The following is a 21739-nucleotide window of genomic DNA, read 5'->3' on the forward strand; positions in this document are numbered from 1 at the left end:
TAGGATGGGACTGAATTTAACGTCAGCAGCTGCCAGAGGAACAGCTTGAGTGCTGTTAGAGAAACTTTTACCGTGAGTATCTTGGCTGCAATGACTGAAAACTCAAAGAACTCTTGTTTTAATGTGTAAAACCTCTTCTCTGACTGTCTCCTGTGCACTTCCACATTGCTACCTGCTCTAAAGGCTATTGTTCTTATCCACTTTTATTTTATTTCGTGATGACCAATCCTGCTGGTTGGGCCCTATTCTTTGGAGACAAGGTTATCACATAGTTGGCACTCTTGGTGAGAGGATCCTGAAAAAGGACAACCAGAAATGTTGATGAACTAAAAGAAGGTTGACTAAAACAGATGAGGAGCAGAGTGTCTTGATGGTCACACTGGCATGGATTTCACGCTTTGTTTAAATACTTATAAACCAAACAACCATGGGATGAGACCACCTCTCAGAGACTGTTTTCTCATATAAAAATGGGGATGATAATACTTGCTTCACAGAATTGTCTAAAGATTAGACATTAATGTATATTAATCATGTCAATATATGAACTAAGATATGGTAGATTCTAATCAATAGTGGTTCTTATCTCTTAGATAAAGATTAAATAATGTCACCTCCCCATCCCAACTCCAGATAGAGGTTCCTCTGTTCATGTGCTATAATGCACTGTCTAAGATTTGTGTTCCTTTCTTTAGTACCCAAATTTGGTTTGAATATAATGAACCTATGTGGAAAAGCGAAGTAATATTAGACTTTCAAGAGGGGAATTTAAATGTCTCTCAGTTTCTTTGGGTGAGATGATCCAGGAACAGGGAAAACCAGAAATGTAGAACCACTATCTACTCTAGTAGACCATGAAAGCTAGATCATTTAAACTGGATTTATACTGAAATGAAATTTGGCATGGATAGCCCCACAGGCTTGTAGGAGGGTTGGAACTATCCCACTACTTTCTTTTTGTTTGTTTGTTGCATTCTTGTAAAGTTGCCAAAAAAGCACATGCTTTTGGAGAAAAATTTCTGCCTCCTTTTCTCTCCACTAAAAATAATATATAAAATAGGATGACTTTTATCTCACATTTTAGAAGTCTGTCCCATTTTCAAATATTTTGTGACTTCGTTAGTTTTTCAAGTAAGGTATCCTAAGTTTTGTTTCATCAAATACAAATAAATACACATATATCCTAATTCTTTTGTTCCTTCCATTTAAATGATTAGGGTACAGCTAAATAAGACTTTTTAAACTGTAATCTGTGAGACCAAGACTAAAATTTTCTTCCTACTTTGACAAAGACTCTACAGCAAGAATTAGGATATTTTGTTGACTTAAAGACTGTTAAACATTTGCAGTTGGGTTTTAATGAAGTTGTTGAGTTATTTTTCCTAGAGATAGGTTGGAACAAGGACTCCTGAGTTCTTGTAATTCTCTACAAAGACAGAAGAATGAACAACCCAGAATTCTTTCCTGATTTATATTTCTCAGACACAAAATCTAAAATGAATTAAAGAAAAAAAACACAGTCCTAACACAGCCACTTTCTCTTACATCTATAAGTATGTTTTTCCTTTGTGATTTTTGATCTAAAAACCTTGCTTTCTTTTTTTATTCTGAAGTCTTATTAAGAAAGTTTGAGAGCCATATAGTTACCCAAACTGCTGAGTCACCCAGCAACTGTGAAAGTTAGCGGCTGCCTCTGCTGAATCTGTCTCCTGAAGATAATGTTGATTGTAGCTGGCGGGATTCTGGGCCCAAGTAAGAGAACTTTTTTTTTGGTCTCTGCCGCGTATGCAACATTTCTGTCATCTCTATCTGAGTTAGACTAGACAATTCCATGTGAATTGTTTCTCTTTCTTTCTGTCTGTCTCTTTTGGATACATTTTATCTTGCCACGCTCTTGACTTTTAGGAAAAGCAGAACACTTTCCAAAGGAAACTGTGAGTACAGAATTCCTTACAGTGTAATTTGTCACTAATATAGTTAGGAAGTCTCTCTCCTTTGAACTTTCTTTACTGTCTTTGACAGGATAATTAAGAATTGTTTTTTGGCTTTTAAGAAATAGAGAAGTTCAATTTAATTCTTTTTTTTTTAATGTCTAGTCTTCTAAAAGCTGACCTTAAGCTTTAGCTATATAGCACCAAACCTCCGCAATGATCTGTTTATGAGGGTTCCATGCAGAGAATAACGAGGTAACTTGGAGCAAAATAATACACAATTAAGATTTGAATCTTCATAGGATGATTTAATTCTACAGCCAAACTAGTAAAGGCCATCCACAGAGTAGGGATTACACTTAGGAAAAAGGAAACTAAAATTTAAACTTTGTATTGAATGTTCTGGCTGAGGTAAGCTAGAGGAAAATATACCTAAATCCAGACGAATGAAGGTGGATCCTACAGAGATTTTGTAAGATATTGTCACAAACAGTTTGGATCTCACTATAAGGGAAGAGATATTTTATGCAGTTTGACAGTACTAGCTTTATATTGCACAAGCCAATTATTGAGATGCTAATAATTTAAAATTTGTAATACTTGTGTAGAAGATGTACTGAACTTTTGACTTGTAGTGTTTGTGAATAAAGCAAATAAAAGAGTAAATGATATATGAGACATACTTTTAAGTAATAAGAAAATATTTCCAAACTTTTTTGTATATCACTCATCAAGTTAATTGCAAGTCATTTTTAATTATTCATTAAATTACGTTCAGAATGATCAGTACTTGTCAACACCCTTTTTAACCTTTGAAAACAATAAAATTGCATTTATGTTATCCATCTAAAACTCTGTGATTTTGCTACTTTAAACTTCTCTTCCATCATTAGTCCAATTTCATTCTATTTGTAGAACTGAATCAATGTTGGCATAAGTTTATGTGAAAAGTTGGAAGTGTTCTGAATGATCAAGATATTTTAGCCTAGATGGTAGCTGTGTATGGTTAAAATTATATAAATGTATCACAATCCTTTTAACAGAATTTACAGGCTTAAAGATATCTTAACATAAGTCCAATATGAATAAATGCCTTGGGACATATAAAAGGGACAACAAATTAGAGATTTGAGAACCAGCAATAGACAGAAGCTTTTTAATTTGCAGGCTATGGCGAGTGGTGGGCCAAAGGTGCTGGAAACAGCAGAGGAGATCCAGGAGAGGCGTCGCGAGGTGTTAAATCGGTACCAGAGGTTCAAGGAGCTGGTTGCTGAGAGGGGTCAGAAGCTTGAAGAGTCTTATCACTACCAGGTTTTCAGACGAGATGCAGATGACCTGGAGAAATGGATCATGGAGAAACTTAAGATTGCAGAGGATAAGAGCTATGAAGACCCAACTAACATACAGGTCACTCAGTTCCATTGACTTCCCCAGAGCAGACCCTAAGATCTCTAGGGAGGGAAACACCCTTTTAATATAAGAGTACATCTGGTTAATTGTAGGGGGATGACGTAATAGAAAGATTAGACTGTATGTTAAGGACAGTAATTCTGCCTCTAAATAGACCATGTCCTCAACTCCTTCAGCCTCAGTGTCTGATGTACAAAGGAAATTCATTCTAGATAGCATTCTGTGAGTGTAATATTCAGTTGAAGTTAAGCTATGGGCCAAACAGTGACTGAGAGATCAAAATGATTTCAGTATTTTGTGACATGAAGGATGGAATTGAGGTGAATAGATATCTATGCTTCTGAAATAACTGCTCTCTCCTCTCCTCAGAAAGACATGAGTAAACCAAGGTTTTTCCTGTTTTTTTTTTTTTTTTTTTTTTTTTCCCAAATGGCTATTCATGCCCCTTGTGAAGTCCAAATGAGAGGTCCGAGGAGGAGAGATTTAGCAGAAGCTCTCACTGCTACCTGTATTATGACATGTGGTGCAGTCATGATCAGAAGAAAAGGTTACATGCCTAAAAGGGGTAATTGATGTTGGCGAAAGAGCACCTGGAACAGGGACAAAATGATATGTATTAAATGGAGTAATTTATATATGACAACAATAGCATAATTTGGCATGCAAAAACCTCTCAATAAAAATAAAAAGCCATTATTGTTATGATCATCTCCCTCATTGTGCTCTACTTTCAACAGCACTTAGCTCTTTTCTGAAGAGGAAGTCCTTTTTTCTGAAGAGGAAAACCTCTGTGTTACATTCTTTCATTCCCACAGAAGGCAATTGAGACTTTAAAACAACAGGATATGTAGTGGAAATTCCCCAAAAGAAGTGGGGGGAGGAAAAAATCTTCCTAACTGAGCCTGGGGCCCTTTGAAAACCTACGTGCAGTGGTTCTTCCTAGAGTAACCATTTCTTTTAGGATGTGATCTTCCAGCAATGGTCATGGGTTATCACTTAAGCTAGGTTGGGAAACAAGTAGTTCTGCCTAAAAGCAAAATGAAGAGCAAGAGGACCTCTTCATGGTCCAGGAGACTGGGCTTCATTCACTATAAACTCCAATTTCTAAACTTCAGGGGAAATATCAGAAGTATGAATCCTTTGAAGCAGAGGTACAAGCAAAATCAAGGGTCATTCCTGAACTGGAAGAAATCTGGAGAGTTCGATTTACTGAGGGACATTTTGCCCATGAGGACACGAAGGTAAATGTATGGTAGGGTTCTTGAATAGAAGTTTCTAGTTGTTGATTATGTTATCAGGGTTTTAATTGATTATATTGGATATAAACCTTGATGTAGTTGGCTTAGAATAAGGGCTTCTGCCTCTTATCTTCTACTGGGATTGGGGCAGGAAAAATGATGGAATGTCATTGTGTCCCTTGGGGTGGGGAGAAGAGCTAAGATACAAATGCTGTCTGTGATGGCATCACATTCCTCTTTATGCCATGCAGGATAAATTGGCTCAAGATCAAGCCCACTTCAACCTGGTTCTACATGTCCCAGATGAATTGGCTTCCCAAATGACCTTTCTAATTATTTGTATGACTTCAGATTCCTTGTCCCTTAAACTCTTCAAACAAGGGATGCTCTCCCATATGAATTTTCTCTGAAATCTTTCTCCCTTTGTCTATGATGCCTCGTTCTCTTCACAGCCCAATGCTATAACCACTATAGTAATTCTCTAAACCTTCATGGTTGAAAAACTCTTAAAATCATTCGTCTTCAGAAAGTCCTCCCTGAACACTAAAGATCACCACCACTTTGGAGCACATTATTAATGTATCAGCTCTTTTCTGACTTAATCTATGTATGCTTCCAATATGTTTTTGTTGATATAGCCAACTCAGGATCTTTTTTGTAAGAGTGAATGTTTTACTGTTTAGTTTTTTAATTGTTAAAACAAATTTGTATTACATGTTCAAAAATTGAGAATGGTCTTTCTGTATTTAGCATACAAATTCTATCCCATTTTACTGTCAACAAAATATGGTCAAGGAATATAGACTTTAACTAGAATAAAACCTTATTAGAAAGAGGAATCTCTAACAAGAAAATCACAAAACTTATTTCTTGATATAAGATAGAAATCATTTTTGTATTATTTGCAGTTTTTTTGTGCCACGAATTCCCTACTTTAATTAAAATATTTGAAAAATGTTTGAAACATCTTCACATCCATCAGAATCACTGGGGTTATGTCAGATTGTATTGTGCAGGATTCAGAGAAAAATGTGGTCTACATGCTACCTTGAGCAATCGAGTAGTTGAAAGATACAAGGTTCTTGAAGACATGACATAGACAACAACTTCAATTTTACAAGATATGTACTACAGGATCTTCAAGCTAACCTGGCATCAAAGCCCTCAAGTATATAGTCTCAAAATCCTCTTATTGCTTTGGTACTGCTGATTCCCTTTATAAGCCCGAAAAATTGTAGCTCTTATACTTTCTGGAAAACAGTTCGTGCTGTTTCTTATGTGACTTTGCCAGGGCTTAGAACACCTCTGCTCATCATCTACCTATCAAAATTCTATCTGTTCCTCAAGGTTCAGTTAAAATGAGCATTCTTCCACAAATACTTACTTTATCTTGTCTTATTGTTTGTAATCACTTCATCCTCTAAAACCCCAAAGCATTGCTAAAAAGTTTTATCTTATGAAAGATAATATATGGCTGGGTTTAATAGCTATTTCCATACAAATCCTATTTCCTCCTTTAAATATTTGTTGAGGAATTAATGCACACATGAATGGGAGGAGACGTTTTTATCCAGGTCCCTCCCTATACAAGTCTCTGAGTCTGCACTTGCTCCACATTCTCTGTGACTGAGTGGTTTTGCTTCTCCTCCCCACAGAAACATCTGGATGAACTGTGCCGTCTGTGGGACCTGTTGTTAGAGCTGACTCAGGAGAAGGGTATCCTGCTGCTGCGGGCCCTGAAGTTCCACCAGTACTTCCAAGAGTGTGCTGACATCTTGGAGTGGATTGCAGACAAGGTATGGGGACATACAAGACTTCCTACCTCTGTGTCCTAGGCATTCATGTAAACTTAATGCAGACTATTCATAAAGAAGTCAGTGTATCTGTTCCTGGACTTTGTTCCTTGAAAGATGGAGGAATTTTGAGAAGATTTAGGAGTATTTTGGGAGTTATTAACATTGTTTGTCAAATGTGAGGCATAAGTCTAAATGTATGGACCTGAATATAGAGAAGGCAGGACTTATGCAGAAACTGTGCATTGAAAGATGATCTAGTCTTGTCTCTTTTCTACTGTCCATGATCCTTAATTCCTTCTCCTAGATTTTTGCTCTTATCATGGATCCAGGCTGAGGATATTGCCAGCACTTTACCTAGAACCTTATATCTGAGTGCCTATAACTGTGGAGTTTTCCATTTTTCCAAATAGATAGAGCAATATTATAGTTAGGACTGAAGATTAACACAAGCAAGTGCTTAGCACAGCGCTTTTGTAGTTATTCAGTATGTTGAATTGAGTAGAACCAGGACAAATTCACTTTTATGTTTCAAATGTATGTTTTATCTTCCAAAATGTAAAAGGGTCCTTCCATGGGCTGGGACCAACAATGCCCCTGGTCTTTCTGAAGGGTTACCACAAAGAACACTGTCCTTTGGGCTACGGTGTCGCCTCAGGAAATGTACTCCTGATTCTGGCTTTTTCCTGAAGGGATTCTCCCAGGCTCCACCAGTATCTCTTTCCAGGGTATCCTGGGAATGTAGGCAAGGATTTTGGGCATTTGACCTGCAGCAATTCCTAAATGTTTGCTGGTGACTCAGTAAAATTTTCTGTGTCTACAGGAAGCTATTGTGACATCCGTGGAGCTGGGTGAGGATTGGGAGCACACAGAGATTCTGCATAGGAAGTTTGAAGAGTTCCAAGGGGACCTAACAGCTCGAAAGAGGAGAGTGGATGCAGTGAACCAATATGCCAATGAGTGTGCTGAGGTGAGGTGGGGAACAAAAGAGTCATTCTAGGGAAAGAGTATGATCTTCAAGAGTAACTTCTGGCCATTAGTAGGAGCGACATGAAAGTTATAGGACATTGTGAGAAAACAGAGGGATTCAAGTCCCTGGAGTAACATGCCCAGAGCAGTTTCTTCTCTCTGGATTCATCCCTTGCCAGCCCATGGATTCAGAGGTGTGAGTGGTATATGTGTGTGTGCATGTGTGGAGGAAGTAAATCCACAATAAGATAACTCCTGCACTGTTCAGTAGACTAATTACTCATGCTTATGCAACACTCTTTCTTCATGAAGAAGAACCATAATAAAGTAGTGAAGAATATGAAATAATGGTGGGCTATTATGATATATATGATATGATACATGATTTTTTGTGAGGTGGGAGGGAAAGGAGGCAGATTTACCTTCATAGACTTAAGAGAATTCTTAAATAAGTTTTCAATATCTAAGCAGACAAATACTCAATGTGTGAATAATTACCCTAGTATATGCAAGAAAACTGGGAAGCCTGTCTGATTTTGCATGTATATAAAGGAAAATGGAACTCCAGCAGTTGGTTATTATATTTTTCCATTTATGATTTCTTTGTCACTGCAGCTCTATAATGGGAATGATCTGTCTGTGTTAAAAAAAACAAAAAAAAAAACAAGATTACAGGATAAATGGGTACTGGAGTAGGAAAAGTAACCTGTTTCTCAATTTTTTTCCAGGCCACATTTCCAACAGTCCTTAAATGTTCTCCCTCCAACACCTTTCTCTTATTGTGGAGATTTTTTGGTTATGTATTACTATGTACCAAACTGCCACGAAACTTAAAATACCAAACGTTATTTGCTTCTGATTGAGTCAGACTCACCGATTCATGATTCAGTGACTCAGCTGCTCAGCTGGACAGTTCTCCAGACCTCACCTGGTATTCTTAAGTGGCTGCATTTATTGTTGGCTCAGTTCAGGTGGAGGAGCCAAAATGGCCTTGCTCCCATGTCTGGGGCCTTGGCAAGGATAAGGAAGCCTTTGTCCACATGGCCTCTCATTTTTCAGTAAACCATGCTCCTTTTTGTGTCAGTGTTCCAAGAAGGTGAGAATAGAAGCTGAAAATCCTCCTGAGGTCTAAGTGCTGGGGCTCAGGGAATATCATTTCCGCTGTATGCTATTGGTAAGCAAGTTACAGGCCAACCCGAATCCAAAGTGAGGAAATAAACTTCACCTCTTGAAAAGAGGACCTTGTGGCAAAATAATGTGACCGCATTTTCTAATCTACCATAGGAAGTATTAAAACAATACAGGGTGTATTGTCTGTTCTTTTGGAGTTGGGCCCACACAGCTACAATGGAAAGGGCCATACACTCAGGAAGGAGAACGTAGAAAATTCTGTCTGAAGAGGCTTTGGAATGGGAATGGAACTGAGAATAAACAGGGACTTTGGCATATGGGGACTACTCAAAATTGGCAAGTATCAAAATAAGTTGATGTTGCTAGCTTAATCTAGTATTCATAAATCTCATTGCTTCAGATAGTTTGCAAGAAGGTGTGAAATTTTCCGCAAAATTATATATGTATTCATGTGTATACAACTCTGAGAAGAGAGAAATAGCTTTCATTGGATTCTCAAAGATGTCAGGACCCAAAAGAGTTAAGAACCACCATACAGGAGTTTTGGAAAATTCAGTCATATTTCACAAAAGGAATTTTCTCTTCTGTTCTTTGGTTTCTAGGATTTTCAGGGGATTTAGCAGGCCTCAACAAGGTGGAGTTGTGAAAATAACCACGTGGTTGGGCAACCTGTGTTAGTAGGTTAGTCCAGTGCTGTGGGCAAAAAACAATATCTGGAAGATTGGCTTCCTAGATTTTGGTAATGTGGATCAGGTTAGAGCTAGGGAACAAGGCTAAGGAGAAGGTCAGTATCTGGCTAAATGGTCGTTCTCCACTTCTGATAAAGTATGAACCAATATGAAATGAGAAGCGTTTAAATGATTTTTGGAATAATCTCATCTTTGTATAATTCCAGCACTGCTTTCCTCCCACAGGAGAACCATCCTAAGCTGACTTTGATTAAGCAAAAGCAGGATGAGGTGAATACTGCCTGGGAACGTCTCTACAGTCTGGCTCTCAAGCGACAGAAAACACTGTCCGATGCTACAGACTTCCAGCGATTCAAAAGGTATGAATCTTGCCACCACAGTATAGGAAGCTCTGCAACAGCACCATGTTTGTTATTTGTGTTAGCCTGTGTCTACTGTTAGCAATCCTTGGCCAATATCTCAAAACAAAGAAGATCATGTGCTTGCCTTTAAGATAGCAATGGAGAGAATAGTTAAGAAAACTGACACCCACCATAGAGCCAAGTTTGTGGCAAATGGATCTCAAAGCAATAAAAATAACACTAGTGAATTAGTGATGGAAGCTCTTCAGAGACAAAGAAAGCAGATTAAGAATTGGATGGGATGGAAGGTGGAGTTGGGAAGAAAGACATGCATGAAGAGCTGACCCTGACATGGGAAGTATATCTGGAGGCTCAATAGTCAGGATGCCTGGGTCCCTACATCTCAGTGGAAACAGTTAAAAGCAAGAATTCTTTACATTACCTTTTATTAGTGTGTAGGAATACATGGTAATTGCTAACTGGGTGAAGTAGAGTGGTCCTTGCCATGTGCTCTGTTTGCCCTGCAATGCCTGGCATCTCCTTTTGTTGGAGCTCATGTGGATATCTATCTGCCAGGGATGTGACTGAAGCCATCCTGTGGACCAAGGAGAAAGAGCCTCAGCTTACCTCTGAAGACTATGGCAAAGATCTTGTTAGCTCAGAGGCACTGTTTCACAGCCACAAGACACTTAAGAGGAACCTCGCAGTCATGGATGACAAGGTAAGTACTTTTGGAGGAATGGCTAGCCCTTTGAGCTAGAGGAAGCATTTAGTGGTCATCTTGCCTCCAGAGGACACAGTAAATTCACTTTTCAATGAAGGAGAAATTCTGTGGCCCTTGAATATACCTCCTCCTTCTAGTTCATAACTCGTATGTGGATATTGGATATCTCTTATTTTTATTTGAATTACTTTTATTTAAATATTTCAGAAAATATTGTGTTTTTTGTAATGTATTTTATGATTAAAAAAAAAAAAAGATACCTCCAAGAATGGTTTGCTACTCTCACTCCGTACTCTGTGGCCAGAGAATATTTCCTTTTATCTGATCATATTTTCTTCTGTTGCAGGTGAATCCTGCTTTTTTTCCTTCACTCAGTAGATAATGGAAGACATTTCTTCTTCCCCTTTTATAGTAAACATGGAGCTTACTAAACCCACCTTTGGGTTCTCTTCTGAAACCTGGAAAAACCCAGTTCTGATACTTAGAGGAGCAGACATAGGCATACTAGAACCTGGAGCAAGCTTGTATTATTGAATGATTCCAATCCTAACTTTTTCTCCTCACAGTTTTAACCAGAACTTAAGCAAATTATTCCTGAGTGTCTACAGTGGAGTCAGCCAGCAGGCAGATCCCCACTTGCTGTGCTTTAACCATAGCTCTGTCCCTGAGTCCAGTTTCTGAAAACTCTTCCACCATTCTATTTCTTCTTTAATTCTGGATCATTTTTTTTAACCTTTTGTCTTTTTTTCTAATAATCTAAAATAAAATCTTGTGATTTGATGAGTAATGGAGATGAAATACTAAATTCTAGATAACACCTGATTATAGTTGAGTATAATGAAAGGACTAATAGCAAACGTGGAAAGTCACTCATATTCACTCATATTTTTGCCCTATTGTACTCAAAATGGTCTGGCACTAATGGAACTTTCTTGGCAGAAATTTTCCTGGGTAGAAATTTCTTTCTGATTCCTACAATAATATTTACAGAAATTGTATAGAGGGTAGCGAAGGAGCTCTATAAAATAAATTATAATTTATTTTATTATGAAAGGAAGATTATAAAACAAGAAAATGCATGTGAAGTGCTTAGCACAATAAGAGACAAAAAAGTGCTCAGTCAATTTTTATTATTAATATAGTGCATTAGTATATTAATTGAAATATGTCACTATTAATTCATTGATGTATCACTATTATTCATATGATTTTTTTGTTACATCCCTCCCATGAAACTTTGCCAGGAGGATTTTGAGTGCTTGGATTTCCCACTAGGTTTTTGTTTTGTCCCAAAGGTGAAAGAGTTATATGCCAAAGCAGAGAAGCTTAAGCTTTCTCATCCTTCGGATGCACCTCAGATCAAGCAAATGAAAGAGGATCTGGCCTCCTCCTGGAAGAACATTCAGGCCTTGGATACCAACAGATTTGCAAAACTGCAGGCTTCTTACGGGTGGGAAAACCCTCCTCTCTATTGCTCTACTTATCTCTACAGGGTCCAGGTATAATACAAAAAGCAGAAATAAAAGAGTGAAAGAAGTAAAACAATGAGAGATTTAGCCTTCCTGCTTGCTCAGTAGAGGCAAAAGAAGATTTAATTTGCCAAGGGAAGTCCTTTGCAAGCTGATATAATGTTCAGCATGACGCCTCCCCTCTCTTGCACTCCTTCTGTCCTCCTCTGTTTGTATAGTTGTAGGAGGCTATGAAGTGGCCCATGGAGCTGGAAAAGCAGCTGGAGAAATGTCAAAATCCTGACTCTAACTGAAATGAATTTCAATTTCTAAGCTGAAGAGCATGAAAATAAATCTAGAGGGGCAGGCCCCATGGCGCAGTGGTTGGGTTCAGCAAGCCTCACTTCAGCTGCCTGAATTTGTGGGTTTGGATCCTGGACATGGACCTACACCACTCATTGGCCATGCTTTGGTATGACCCACATGCAGAATAGAGGAAGATTGGCACAGATATTAGCTCATGGCTAATCTTCCTCAAACAAAAAAAAGATGAAAAATGGTGATGGATGTTAGCTCAGGGCAGATCTTCCTCATCAAAAAAATAAAAAAAATAAAAAATAAAATAGTAATTAAAAAATCTAGAATTTTTTCCTGAATGTGGGTTAGCTTGCCAAAAAACTGGGTGTCATGTCAGTGGTCAATTTTCAGAATTAGTCGTTAAATTACCAGAAAACATTATTTATCTATCTCATTGTTATGATTTAAAATTAAATGATGAGCATTTAATTTTTGAATAGGTAACCATTTTAGTGGTTTTTGTTTTTTACTGAAAGAGTTTAGGGTGAACTAAGATATATGAGGGCTCCTAATCCTAACTCTAGGCCCCCTCCTCACAAGGTGCTTCCTGTTATTTATCTATTATTTGCTTATTTATTGGCCTCTTTAAGAATATTTTACTCCACCTTATGTGCCTCTTGGATAGGTGTGATCTCGTGATATTGGAGATGCAATGCCCATGTGCCTCATCACACAATGACACATCTACTCAAGGAATAGACAACCCGAAGTGAAGGCCTTGCAACCTGTGCCACTAACAGAACTGGAAGCACATCAGGGAAATGGGAGCAATCATCTTAGCTCAACCCAACCCTGACTTTTTGTTCAAAGTCCATTTACGTCTACTTTCTCCTTCCTGTCCTTTACTTTACCTTTCCCTCAGGTACCAGCGGTTCTTATCTGACTATGATGAGCTCTCAGGCTGGATGAAGGAGAAGACCACTCTCATCAATGCTGATGAGCTGCCCACAGATGTGGCTGGTGGGGAAGCCCTGCTAGACAGGCATCAGCAGCACAAGGTAGACAGGAAAGGCCTCCCCAGTAGGAGGAAAAGGGAGGTGCCCTGACTCAATGCCGAGAATATTGGAAGGTTTCTTGCTGCATTTTAAGATATTTTGTCTTCCGGCCACAGCATGAGATTGACTCTTACGATGACCGATTTCAATCCGCTGATGAGACTGGTCAAGCCCTGTTGGATGTAAATCATGAAGCCTCTGTGGAAGTTCAGGAAAAGGTAATGTAGTTTAACAAATTTCATGAAATTTTGATAGCTATTTAGCCCCCACTTAATCTCATAATAATATGATAATCTCTGAATGGGAAGAAGATAGAAGTCATATAAACGTGTTAATAATATGGGCCTAAATTTCACACTGCTTCCTTCTCAAATTGCTTTAGCTAAATTGAGTCATATGAAATTCTCAGGACATGCTGTGTGCTTCCTCACGTCTGAGCTTTCATTTCACAAACCTACCTACTTTCATCTTGATACCTTCTACCTAATAAGAAACTTCCATACCATCTTGCCTTGTCACATATGCTCCACTTTATCACTTTCCAATGCTTATCTCTAGAGTGTAAATTCTATGAGGACTGCACCTTATTCATCTTTGGGTTCCCTAAGGTGCTAGCACAGTGCCTGGCACATGGTTGGCACCTGTGCCTTTTCTTTTCTCCTCCATACAACCTCAGATCAAACTGATTTTCCTATATCTGTGTGTCTCAAATTTACATTAAATAACAAGAAAGCTTTAAACACTCAGAATTCCATTGATGGAAGAATCAGGTTAGCCATTACGCTAATCTCCTGGATCACAGGGGCTCCTCTCAACCCCCTGACCCAGAGAGATTTTGCTCCAATCACAGAGTCACAGGAACTCCCTGGGATAATAATTAAAATAAGATTTGCAGGTTCTTTGCATTTCATTAGACTCCAAGCTCAGCCTTAAGCACTATGATGGATGAGATTGAGGTGACCATATTTTGAATTCCCCCCAGAACTCTATGGGAACATTATATTATGGATTTCTGTTACTAACAATTTTCTGCCAAAGGAATAGCAGGACCCTAAGTCCTTAAAAATTTATCTGTTGTCTTGGGATTCTGAGAATTTGTGCTCTTTTTGATAGAGTTAATACAGCATATGTGTTAATAAGATGGAATTCCTTGGGCAGATGCTCGGGCAGAAACAAAAGCTTTTACAAGTGAGAATGACACTTTTTTCTTGATGGTTCTTATTTGCTTTCAGAGAAGAATGCAAATTTATCAGTCTGATATTTTAACTACTCTAGAACTTGAACTTCACCAAATGTCCACCCTTTTTAGACACTGCACTTTACTCTGTAGCACTTTGTGTAATCTAACAACTATTTAGAGTAATTATTTGCTCATGGCTTTCTGTCTTCCTGTAATCCTGATCCCCCCTCCCTGCCCTTTAAATCTGTTTGGTATGATACATCCTATGCTTCTTCTCCCTGATTCTTCCAATCAGAATTAATCTTTTCTTGTTTATTTATACATATTAAGTGTGTTGTACCTCTTTTATGGTATTTATCCCATTTTTCCTAGACAACAGTTATTTGCTTAAAGGTTGGAGCCTTAAGAGAAAAGCCTATTTCCTGTTCACTTTTTGTATCCTTCGAAAGACCTTGCATTTACTAGATGCCCAGTAAATGTAGGATAAAATAAATTCATTAAATATCTTCTCAATACATTATCTCTTTCTTCTAAAGATGACAGAACTTGCCAATCAGTGGGCCGCGCTGTTGGAACTGTGGGACAAGCGTCAGCATCAGTATGAGCAGTGCTTGGACTTGCACCTCTTCTACCGTGACAGTGAGCAAGTGGACAGTTGGATGAGTAGACAAGAGGTAACAGGAGGGGCTCAGCAAGCCTCCAAAATCATTTCTCCCATTCCTCGTTACCACTATGACTACTATCAGCACCCTCAGAAGCACTTCTGTGGTCTGAAGCAGTTCCCGGGAACTGGAGAGTGATCCACAAGGAGAAGAAAAGGTTGACCCTCTCTGTAAGGTTCCAGAATTCCCTCATGGACAAATGTATAGAAAACCTACCCAAATACATAGCAGAGTGGCTTTAACCTCAACTGAACACAAAGAAAAGTATTTTGCAAAAGGAGTCAGAGAGAGAAATTTGTGATGAGTCAGGCAGAATTAACCAGAGATTTCCTGGAGGAGGTGATTGGTCTTCTCAAGGCAGCTTTGAGATCTCAGACTGGTATCTAGATTGGTTGGGAGAATTCTATGTGGACAAATGTGATAAAGTTTATGAGAGGTCTGGGAAGGAAGTCTAAATGTCCTGCTATTTGATATTAGTCTCTACTTACTACATTACTTCATGTTAATTCCCATCTTGCTCTCCAACCCCCTCACCTCTTTTTGTAGTCCTTGTCTCAGAGATATTCCAAAGGGAATGTTTCTCACCATTGATGCACAGCTGAGATATATGTTTCTGTCTTCTATAGGCTTTCCTGGAAAACGAGGACCTGGGAAACTCCTTGGGCAGTGTAGAAGCCCTTCTTCAGAAGCATGATGACTTCGAGGAAGCCTTTACTGCCCAGGAGGAGAAGATCACAGTAAGAAATGGGTCCTGGTTGGGGAATTGACTTAATGTTTGTATATATCATCTCATACAATACCTATCCTTAGGTAGAATCACTGATAACTATCAGACATTACATGAGAATTATCCTTAAAAGAGAAGATATCAGGAAAAATAATCATACCCATTTTTATCACCACATCTCTTATTCAACCAAGCGTGTTTATAAAGTTTTTAAATAGTTCAAGCCATTTATATTGTCTAATGAAGTGCGTGATTGTCTTTTTTATGCAATGTAAGTAGAAACTATTGAATCCATATCTGACATAGAATCACTACTTAAAAGTTAAAAATGTTTGAAATTTACTGTTTTAGTGTTTTCTTCTCCAGTAATGTCTTTTTCGTTTTCTCTAGTAATATCTAAATATCTAAGTAATATCTATTCTATTCCTGTATAAGTATATCTTCATCTTTGTGTTTCTAATCTAACTCTACTACAGTTTTCCTGTGAACTATAATTTACAATGTCCCAGAAACTGGTCAATGTATATGCAGGGCTCAGAGAAGGGTGAGGAAGACTTTTTTGGTCCAATATACTCTGTCTTTGACTGTCTTCCAGGATGGTGCTGGCTTTAAGCTCACACACACACATACTATCACCACCAGCAACAACAACAAAAACAATAAGATTCCCAGTCTTCTCTGTTAATCCTCAGTCATACAAGCTTAATACGGTCCTTATCAATCCATAGGATTGTTCTGATGACTCTCATTGGTAAAAGCAAACAGTGTCTTGTTTATAAAATGCTATAATTTATTTTAGATCATTTTCCTATTCTCAATCAACTAATCCATCCTGAGCTCTAGCAATTTTAGGAGTTCATAAATGAAGATGAGTGAAAATTCACCTCTACAATTTCTGACTCCTCTCCCTGTGCAGCTAGAGATATAAATGTGTATATATATATATATAAAATATATGATGGATAGATAGGTAAATAGACTGGCAACTGAACATGGCTATATTGAGAGTGCTTCCTCTTGTAAATTTAAGAGACAATCCAATACTCATCTTTCAGTCACATTAAAATTCACTTACCATAACCTAGATTTTAAAAATATTGTGGCATGGAGAGGGTAATTAACTTCCCTGAGATATATGTTTTGAAATGCAATTTATAATAGAAATCAGAACTAGGACATAGATCTTCTGATCCTGAAACTTGTGCTCTTTGCAATGTGGGAAGCTCTCCCATATTGCTATGCTTGCTCTTTAAATAGCTAGCTAAACTGTATCCACTTACTCAGTGGCCACTGAGGGAAAATCACTCTGGTTGTTTTTTCAGACCTTAGACAAGACTGCAACCAAACTGATTGATAATAAGCATTATGATTCAGAGAACATCGCTTCTATCCGTGACCTGGTATGTTCAAGGTACCAAATGTGCATCTACCTGTGCACTGGGGTCATAGAAACTGTTGGGTTGACGGTGATAAAGGTGGGTGGTAAATCTCATTTGTCCATATTTGGTTTTGCTGACAGTGAGTTTGTTCATGGTTTTTGCAGCTGTTGGTTCGGCGGGATGTCCTACGTGAAAGAGCTGCTGTTCGACGCAGATTGCTGAAGGAGTCTTTGCTTCTGCAGCAGATGTATCAGGACTCAGATGACCTAAAGAACTGGATCAACAAGAAGAAAAAGTTGGCAGATGATGAAGAATACAAAGTAGGAGGATTTTCAGACCCTGGACATATTCATTGGACTTATGTTTCATGGAATTAGAGTCTTGAAGTTGAAATGATGATAAGGTTCAACTAGTGAACTTCATTTTACAGATGAACAGACAGTCTCAGAGAAGGGCAATGACTCCCTTAAGGTTATATATCTAGCTAAAAGCCAAGAATCTAGTTTCTTGTTTCCACATATGCTGCTGCCTCTCACCCCTTTTCTCTGGTACAATTTCTAATGGTTCTTAACAGAATGGTGGAAGGAAGGGACTGCTCCTCATTTAGCTGCTTATTGTCCCTGGATCACCTCTTCTGCTCCCCTCTGCACCCTTATAGTAGGAAAATATTGTATCTAAGCCCAATGTGCATTCAAGTTTACTGAAATCTACTGTGAACTTAAAAGTAACCTAAGAGTTTGGTATAATATAGACATACAGTTTTGTTGCTAGAAGGGAACAACTCCTTATTTTATAGATGAGGAAATCAGAGATTTTAAATGGAAAGTGAATTGCCCAAAGTTATCCAGTTATTTAGAAGGCAGTTTAACATCAGCGTTAGAAGCACAAATTCTGGAGAAGGTGCCCCTGGGCTTGAATTCTCTCCCTCTTCAGTTTTAGGTTATATGACTTTGGGAAATTCCTGAATTACCTCTGAGCCATAGATTTCTCTACCCTGTGGTTGTGTAAAACAGATGTTTTTTACTCATGAATGTTATATCATATAAACTATTATTTCACACATATATATACTCACAAGCTTTCACATTTACAGTCAGGGCTAGAATTAGTCTCTTGGTTTCTAGGCCAATATCTATTCACAATATTCACTTTTCTAAATCTCATGTAGTCTTAAATGTATACCTCTGATCTCTTTGGTCTTATATCTTTATAGAACTATGAGCATCTTATCTGTACCTTTCATTCTGTGAAACTTGGTAATATGTGTTAGTGTTCTTTAGAGGAATTATGGTTCCAGTGTATACAGCGTAAACAGATCTTCTCTCTTTGGAGCCAATGAATGGATGGTTCATGTACTAGCGCAGGGATAGAAAAAAAGTTCATCTTTTGTGACAGATCTGATTGATTGTTAATATTTGCATGGAGTGTCATATTCAAAATGATCTTGAGTAAAGATCTAGGTTCTGTAGAAATAAAAGCAGGGATTGATTAGCCAAGTTCGCCACGTGTAGAGAAGGAGGGATTGGTCACAAGAGTTTCCTAAGCATTCTCTAGCTCTGTACTTGGACCAGGACAGGTCTCGCTTGTTTTCTCTTCTTAGTACAGTTATATTTACAGTGAGAAGTAACCCCCATTCTCAAAATTTCTGCCCCATTTTCTGGTTTCCTTTTATTTTTTGTCTTGTCTCAGGATATACAGAACTTGAAGAGCCAGGTACAAAAGCAACAAGCCTTTGAAGAAGAACTGGCAGCTAATGAGATTCTGCTCAATAACCTAAAAATGACTGTCCAGAAAATGATTGAGGATGATCACTATGCCTCTGACACTGCAGCCGCTCGTGTGAGTGAAGTTGCCAGCCTCTGGGAGAAATTGCTGCAGGCTACAGCACAGAGAGGTTAGAAGCAGAGGTTTTGGTGAAAAGTTACTTCCTAAATTCTGAAACCTACTGTTTTCATCTTTTACCACCTCGAATTTACCTGGTGACCTCTATGAGAGGAGATGCTACTCATTTGCTTCCCCTATTGGTCAAGAAATTTTTGAAATCCAATCTAAATTTATCCCACTATATATTTATATAATTTTATGTTTTCTTCATGTGTGTAGAATTTTTTAAGGGAAATTCCTTTTGTTTTCTTCACTCTTCTCCCACTTTTTCTTCTTTCTCTTGAATAAATATTCAGGAACCATGACTTCAGTATTGCCTATGCACCTAAAACTAGTGTCCTTAAATTAGATTTTATATATTTTGGTTCTAAAGATGAGACAAGATCTTATGACTTAGGTTATTAAATTAGACATTAAAAGATTGTCAATGCCACATGTGATGTTCCTACGATATTTCATTCTTATAAATAGGGCTTGATGACTTGTTGCTTTTGTCACCTGTCTGAAAGTGTTCAGCCTCTGCTGTAAGCTCTTAAAAAAAAATTCCCACCTGTCTGCTTAAACAGTCTCTACTTACACATAACCTTCCATCTTCCTGTGCAAAATTAATCAATTGTCATAGTTGACACAAATAATGAGGTTCCCCTGTGAATATTCCCCTTGTTATGAACATCATCTATAGATAAGACTCTGCCTTGGTTACAGAAGAGGTACATAATACTGATTTTGTTGAATGTCACCCTGATTTTTGGTTTAGGAAAAAATTCCAATTTGGCTATAACAATAAGTTGCAGCTACTCTCCACTATCAGGAGATAGAAATAATTGCTTTACATAAATAATGCAAATAATTTCTATAAAGCCATAGAATAAAGAATTTAGCTGAGTACAGTGAGGATAATTAGGACATTTTATGGAAGAGAAAATTGTGTGGTGTGGTGTGGTTTGCGATGAAGGACAGGTACAAAAAAGGGAGGTAACAGGGTTCTGAGAAAGGCATTTATAAAAAGACATTTCAAAATTTCAAATTGAGCCAACTCAAAGTTTGATACTTCTCTTGGAAAGTGCAGTGTTTGGGTTTGAATACTTTTGAAAGGGAGGTCTCCAAAGAGAGTAGCAAGTGACATATGAAAATACCTAACATGGTTAAAATGCAGTAGCTCTATACCTCATCAGGGAATAAACTTATTGTTTATCTTTGTTTTGAGAGCACTACTACTTTCAAAAACAAATACCATTTAAATTCTACAAATTTAAGGTGATTTTTTGCGTAATCAAACGTGAGACAGTTGTATATTTTCCCACTGCAATGTCAAAATGTTATATTGCTCCTTAAGTTGATGGAAGCTATATTATTGTGCAATGAGAAGCAGTTATGCTACCTGTCTGACACCTAGTGTCTTCTCCCAGGGACTGAGTTGGAGAAAGCCAACAAGCTGCTGCAATTTGAAAATAATGCAGAAGATCTGAAGCACTGGCTGATGGAGGTTAAGTGGCAGGCTACCTCTGAGGACTATGGGAAAGGCCTGGCAGATGTACAGAATCTACTCAGGAAACATGGGCTTCTGGAGTCTGCTGTGGCTGTTCGTCAGGTTTGTTGCTTGCTCTTTGGCGACTTGTAGGCTAAAACACTTGTATATGCTCTGAGCACACTCGTAATAAGTAGTTATTATTAAAAGAGAAAGAGAGAAGAAACCAAAAGTAAATATTTTAAAATTTTACTTGGTCAACTGTCTCTTCCCAATATCTCTTCTAATCCAACCATTCTCCTGGGTGCCTGATGTCTTTTGTCAGAAGCCCATAGCTGATAAGACTTTGTTGAATCTTCCAAATGTAACTCCATATTCTCAATCTGGAAACCTGGGTTGTATATATAGCCTTGTTACTGACTAGTTATGTGATCTTTCATGTGTCTTTTCACCTTTTTAACTCTGTATCCTTATCTGTGAAATAAGGATTTGGATAAAATTGCCTCTTCTTGTTCTGGCATTCTGCAACTCAAAGTTTGAAAATATCTTTAATCTTACCTTTTTTTTTTTTTTTTTTTTTTTTTTAGCTAAGAAAATCGAAACCCATTGAAGTAAACTGGTTTCTCTGATGTCACAGAGAAAATTAGCAACAGAGCTGGGACTATGATGCAGATGTCCAGGCTCTTAGTTTTATGGTTATCCCCTGACATCCCATCAGACTATTATTTATTAATACTGTATCCAATAGGTTTCTAGAGTATAGACACTGTATGTGAGTATCTGGAGAACTCAGTGGAAATCTATTTTCACTTCACTCAATTTCTCATCCCAGGAATTCTACCTTGTATGTAAAGATGATTCTGCTGTTTCCTAGAAGTTCCCACTGATCTATCTTGTTAAAATACAGTTTTATGATGTCTGTTCTTTGGTCACTCAGAGTGAAATAGGGAAGAAAGAATAATCTACAGAAAACAGAAAAAGCAAAACAAACACAGTCACTCATATAGCTCTAAGAATGGCTTGGTGGGGTTTGAAATAAAGTAAAAGGCTGGAGGTTGGAAAACCATATAAAGATAGCTTTTAAATCTAAGTGGAGGAGGAGAGTTTGCAATGATTTTCAAAGGAGGGAAAAGATGAGATATGGTGAAAAGTAAACAAAAATATACAAAGAAGAGGAACAGCCTGTTTAAACATGTAATAGAAGTATGTTACTCTGGGAGAGTTAGGGCAGCAAATCACCAAGAATTCATTCTCCTATTTGGGATAGAGGCTGAGATATAATGCTTGAAGAGGAAATTTTCAATGTGGAATATTACAGTGGAAAAGATCTTCAATACCCTCTAGCCCAAAGTCCTCATTATGTAGATGAGGAAACTAAGATCAAAAAAAGTGAAAGAGCTTTCCCAAGATCAA

At 37.9% G+C, this 21739-nt stretch overlaps 1 protein-coding gene across 3 annotated transcripts in view; it reads left to right on the forward strand.

The window, feature by feature from the left end:
• Positions 1 to 1792: 1792 nt before the first annotated feature.
• SPTA1 (spectrin alpha, erythrocytic 1) overlaps positions 1793 to 21739 on the forward strand; it is a 64788-nt gene continuing 44841 nt past the window's right edge. For all 3 annotated transcript variants that reach the window (XM_005610224.4, XM_070266945.1, XM_070266946.1), the window contains exons 1-16: positions 1793 to 1934; positions 3099 to 3338; positions 4457 to 4582; positions 6235 to 6375; positions 7196 to 7342; positions 9387 to 9520; positions 10079 to 10223; positions 11522 to 11676; positions 12894 to 13029; positions 13143 to 13244; positions 14743 to 14880; positions 15495 to 15605; positions 16918 to 16995; positions 17139 to 17294; positions 18664 to 18868; positions 20268 to 20449. In XM_005610224.4, coding sequence (XP_005610281.2) covers positions 3102 to 3338; positions 4457 to 4582; positions 6235 to 6375; positions 7196 to 7342; positions 9387 to 9520; positions 10079 to 10223; positions 11522 to 11676; positions 12894 to 13029; positions 13143 to 13244; positions 14743 to 14880; positions 15495 to 15605; positions 16918 to 16995; positions 17139 to 17294; positions 18664 to 18868; positions 20268 to 20449 — 2193 coding nt within the window. In that variant the 5' untranslated portion in view covers positions 1793 to 1934; positions 3099 to 3101. The remainder of the gene's footprint in view (positions 1935 to 3098; positions 3339 to 4456; positions 4583 to 6234; positions 6376 to 7195; positions 7343 to 9386; positions 9521 to 10078; positions 10224 to 11521; positions 11677 to 12893; positions 13030 to 13142; positions 13245 to 14742; positions 14881 to 15494; positions 15606 to 16917; positions 16996 to 17138; positions 17295 to 18663; positions 18869 to 20267; positions 20450 to 21739) is intronic.

Source organism: Equus caballus, chromosome 5 (assembly GCF_041296265.1).
Source record: "Equus caballus isolate H_3958 breed thoroughbred chromosome 5, TB-T2T, whole genome shotgun sequence".
NCBI classification, from domain to species: Eukaryota; Metazoa; Chordata; class Mammalia; order Perissodactyla; family Equidae; genus Equus; species Equus caballus.